General features: G+C 40.9%; 1 protein-coding gene and 1 long non-coding RNA gene across 3 annotated transcripts in view; one reads left to right on the forward strand and one right to left on the reverse strand.

The window, feature by feature from the left end:
* The window catches only part of LOC122132581, a 3,587-nt gene extending 161 nt beyond the window's left edge, over positions 1–3,426 (reverse strand). Inside the window, exons 1-2 of one of the 2 annotated variants that reach the window (XR_006152227.1) lie at positions 2,875–3,426; positions 138–400 (exon numbers count right to left, since the gene is read on the reverse strand). This is a non-coding gene — a long non-coding RNA (uncharacterized LOC122132581). The other variant, XR_006152228.1, reaches the window with a different exon arrangement.
* A 75-nt stretch (positions 3,427–3,501) lies between these two features.
* On the forward strand, positions 3,502–5,216 carry LOC122132580 (heat shock factor-binding protein 1-like; the record flags this gene model as incomplete). The annotated part of the gene is made up of 3 exons (XM_042707252.1): positions 3,502–3,688; positions 4,219–4,285; positions 5,166–5,216. Coding segments are annotated over exons 1-3 (175 nt in total), but the record flags the coding sequence as incomplete, so codon positions are not given.
* Positions 5,217–5,219: the final 3 nt, after the last annotated feature.

A 5,219-nucleotide genomic window follows, 5' to 3' on the forward strand; every position in this document is an offset into this window, starting at 1 on the left:
AGACACACGGAGCTCAGCCAGACGCTCAGCCACCAGCATACGCAACCACTATGTGACATCTGTGAATCAACCTCAAACCTCAAATAACATGTAAATGTAAATAACAATTTCTGCAGTCAGGTAAGGCAAGGGCTCACCAGAAGAAGATGCGCAGGATGTTAGCGATGAGCAGCACGAGGCAGACGCGGGTGGAGAAGCCCTCGTGTTGCCGCTGCGCTGGATCTCCTGGTACTGGGGCACGTAGGGCACGGCCCCGCCAAACACCATCACGCTGGAGGCCAGCCACGACAGCAGCCCCCACGACGCCTCCACATCCTCCTCCTGTATGTCCATTTCCCTGTCCATCGCGTGTCCACCGAGCTGACTCAGTCCTGGTGCTGCGACCTCATGGCTTGGAGCGCTGCAGAGCCCAGAGGAGATGAGAGATGCCTGCGTATTCCTTTCTGTTCTTTGGGGTTTTCTTGCTTTTTCAAGTCTACAACTTTGTTAATCATTGGTGGTGCTTGGTATCATATCTATATATCTGCCAAATAACTGTGTTTAGTCTTGGGAATCTACACAGAAAATATCTGCAAAAGCAAGCAATGACTGCACAACTTCAATTAGAACAGCTCAAACACAACCTATAGTAATGAAAGATTAATTTTCTTAAGTATGAAAGCATAAGCTCATCAAATATATAAACACTACAAAATTTCCTTTTTCAAATCGGAAGACACTCATTGCCTATCCTATGAACACTCACCAGTAGCAGTAAAAAAAAGTATGGACAAACCATAGAATTAGAAGTTTGTATTCAATGGAACAGAGTGTTATTCTCTTTTGGAATGTTCCTTTCTCCAGAAGGTTTTACTGAAGTTCTAGAATATTTGGTGAAGTAACTATTACCAGTAACTGGAGGTCATTTGTTCACTAACCCTTCCAATGAACATTCTTCATGGTTTTAAAGGGTAATACAGGTCAAAGTGGACCCAGTGCTCCCCTTCCTGAAACATTCCTTGCCTCGTCTTACTTCCCACAAAATACACTGTTCATCTTTTGAGTCCCACATCTGATTGCCAACATTGAATATAGCTCTGCATTGTGAGTGTCAAAGTTCTTCCAATACATCTTAAAGCTACTCGGACCCACCCACATAGATGATATCTAAATTGAAACTAATAGATAAACTAAATTTAAATGTCAGGGTTTATTTTCCATTTGATTTTCAAAGACAACTGGTTACTCAGCTGTTGTCAAGGCATATGAATTTACTATACAAACATAATAGCAGTTACAGCTGCATGGTAAACAGGAACCAGTTTCAGCTGGGGAAGATGAATGGTTCCTTTGAGTATGACATGGGGTATGACAACTTTGTGTGGCTACAGGCACACAATATTTAAATATCATGGGGTTACCTGTGACAGTTTACGACTAGATTGCACAGCTGAAAATGGTTGCCAAAGGGGGAACTTGCAGCCTCTAACACAGGCCTATTTAAGGAGTTTATTTATTTTAGCCTAGAAAAATACATACAAGGATGATGACATGTGTTTTTGTTCGCACTTAATAAATGAAAATTATGTTATTATATTTTTTATTTCCTTTCTCTCTTGAAGAAAACAGACAGATCGGGGATATTACGCACGAGTTATGTACAGGGTTGGGGAGTAAATGACATGTAATAGAGTCATAACTACACTAATTACAAAATAAATGTGATTGTAATCAGTTCCCGTTACTGAGAAAAAAATATGTAATTAAAATAGTTACTAATCAAAATGTTGGTGATTAAGAAGGGGTTACATCCGATTATATATATCAGTTATTACAAGATCTGAAAATGCTATTTCTGCATATAGGCCAACGTTCGCTATTCAACAGAACCCTCGTTAAAACTCCTGTCCTCTGAACGAGAGACTACTTACATCCCAGTTAAACTTCCGATTTATGAAGCGCGCTTCAGCACACCTTTTCGCCTTTTCAGGTTTACACTAGCCCACACTACCACTGGGAAATCCTGCGTTACATAACTCGCGCATTCCGCAGGGGGGTTGGGTTGTCCCGCAGAGGAGCACGCCTCAGACCTCTCTTTGTTCTCCAGATGTGTACATCCACACCTCTCAAAAAAGAAACCAAATTCCAGAGAATGGTTGCTTGAAGCTTAATAAAAGTCTGCAGAGCAAGTATTTTTCGAAATGTTTCTAAACGTGAAAACACTACAAATGCATTATTTCTTCAGCATTGAGATGTCGTGTCGGAAGGACAGCGGATGCACTATGAAAAACAAGACACTCAAGACACTTGCGAAGCATAATCCCACGAGTAATGTATCCTTGTCTAAGAATAGCAACTCTCATCGAAATCCCTATGGCAGTAGGATGGCTGCACACCACCTGGCGAAATAAGGTTGTCCTTGAAAAAGTGCCTAAGCAACAACGAGCAAAGTGAATATTCCATACCCGAAGTCTAATTGAAAGGAGGAAGGCAGTGAATTACACGATTGTAATGCCAGCAAAATACTCTACCAAGATACTGCGATCACGTGGCGCACGAGCCGATTTCAATTAAATTAAATATTTATTTCGTCGAAAACTATGATCAAACAAATCATGTGATTTTGACAACTTGCTGATGTGAGGACACTCTGTACACAACACACGACATGAGTATGAAGCAGACCAGGCAACAGATCCTAAAGCAGATCAAAAAACACCACCGCGTGTTACTCTTTCAATACTAAAGCAAAGCTGTTACCAGCAAAGGCTGATACTGTTTTGATACATGACAGAATTAAAAATAAAAACAAAGAAGCCAGATGCCACAGAAGTGTAAAACTATCAGTGTCAACTAGTTGAATGTGACGGTACCCTAACTTCACGAGAGACTTACCTCCTTGCGAGCGCAGTTTATTTTGACAACTCGAGGCTACGTCAAAGTTGCACTGGGCTAGACCCATACTACGCAAGCACAACACCACCAGCATGGAAGAAGAGTTTCGTTATAAACGAAAAGATGAGAGATAAAGGCTATAAAAACATTGAATCCAGTGTTCAGCTTTTCGTATTTTAAAATGGTGTGAAATGTGTGCAGAAGTTGTTTCGTTGACAATAATGTATTCATATTTGAAACTAGGGGAACTCTTGAATGGAAGCAATATTTAGAATATGTCAAAATGTCCAACTTTGGTTAGTCTGTTAGTGGAACAAATAACTACCGGTAGGCTATATAGCCAGAACCATAACAGATTAGTGAAAACCTGCACAGTGGTTTAGTTTTTCCATTTGTCTACTAAATGTAAGTTTTCATGTTTCCAAGATATGCAACGATATTCTATAGTATTCATACAACTCAATAAGCGTTCCCAGACACAAACATGACAAACAGCATTATACTGTACTTTATGTACTAAACGTTTTATTCTAACAAATAAGAAGAGGTCGGTTTCTAAGCACTACGGTATTTGTTCTGACGAATTTACAGAAACATTGTCGCGATTGGCGTGAAATCTCGCGATATATCATACAAACGTGTTTTTCTCATCAGCTGTTGTGGTTGTGCATCTTTCAGCGTTAATCAGGTGCTTGGCACTGGGATATTAACGATCAAATTAACTCGCTTGTTGGTTTATCAACTGTTTCAGACGATAATGGAAAAATCAGGGGGTGATACAGATTCGAAATCTGCCCAGGATCTTACTGCAGTGGTAAGGTTTTGTCCAAGGCGTTAGTTAGCAAGATGTATAGCTAGCAAAGTTAGCTATCGCTACTTCGCTTACTCAGCCAGTTGAAAATGTTTAGCGCAGCCTAGCTACCCAACTCGATACCCTGGTCGCCGTTTTAAGGATTGTAAAGTTATTGCTTCCCTGATTACGGTAGCTACATTTAGAATGCGACGGTCTGAGTGCGAAGCTTAACTTTAAACCTCAGACGTATTCCTTTAACCCTCTTCCTCACGACTAATGAGATCGAGTCGGTTACAGTTAATTAGCTTAGCGATTTATCTTAAGCTACATCGCAGGCAACGCTGTCTGGCGTCGAATGGCAAATGAATGACTGATGACATGTAACTGCAGTTGGGAAAACATCTGCCTTTGTTTTGTTTGTGTGTTATTTCACTTGTTTACTTGGCTTGCATGAAGACTCATACTTGCTTTTCCTTAATGAAAATGCCCCCTTGCCCATTCCTTTATCAATCTTCGGTGTCTTAATTTTGCTACATTCTTTCTCTTTGCAGGTTCAGACGTTACTGCAACAGATGCAAGACAAGTTCCAGACTATGTCCGATCAAATCATCGGCAGAAATATCCTTTCATATAGAGGGCCTAATTCTAGTAGCCGGCTAACCCACCACTCGTTGCCCTAGTATAGAAATGCATGTTGGGAGACAGACATGGAAGTGTGCAGTTGGAGCATAAAGGTAGTCCTCTCTAAACGATTCAAATGTTCTAACCCCTTTTGACAACCCACACCTTGGTCCGTTTTTACAAAATCATGTAGGGATTCATAATTGTAGAAAAATCAAAAACCCATAGGCCTACATGAAATGTTGTGAGGTATTATTTTTCATTATTTGAAAAAGAGTTTGGAAGAAGCCAGGCTTTACAGAATGGTATCTTAAGTTGTCAATGGGCATTCATGAGTGTCAGGCAAGGTGACACAGACCTGTGGTCATGGATACTACAGCAACAGGCATTAGTTAAACCTTGGAAACAACACTGTAACATTTATAAAATGGGTCACATTCATTGTTATCCACTATACTGCCCTCCAGGTTGTCACAGGACCATCTATTTGGGTGTTATTGAGCCTTATAAATGGTGTCGTAAAACGGTGAGAGTTTAGGGCATTGAAGCAACTTTGGTCACTTCAGTGCCTTTCGTTTTCCCAAAGAGGAAGTCATGCAGAAGTGGAACAGTTAAACTATGTAAGGTATTTAGTCAAGTTGTGTAAGATGAGTACACAGTGTTATACCAGTGCTGTAGAGGTGAAGAAAATTTAGCGTTTAATAATATTGCACATTATATTGTAATGCAACGATCACGCAGGCCCGCACAATCAAGTGCTTCCTGGTGCATTGTTGGGGAAAGGGGAGGAGGTGGTGGTGGTGGGTCAGACAGTGAGCAAAGATGTTTCCCAGGCTGTTTCACACGCACAGTAGTTGTCTTCCTTAGCACAGCCCACTTGATGAGATGAGCACACGCATTGATGACCTGGAGAAGAACATTGCTGATCTCA

The sequence above is a fragment of the Clupea harengus genome, unplaced genomic scaffold (assembly GCF_900700415.2).
Source record: "Clupea harengus unplaced genomic scaffold, Ch_v2.0.2, whole genome shotgun sequence".
Classification (NCBI taxonomy): domain Eukaryota; kingdom Metazoa; phylum Chordata; class Actinopteri; order Clupeiformes; family Clupeidae; genus Clupea; species Clupea harengus.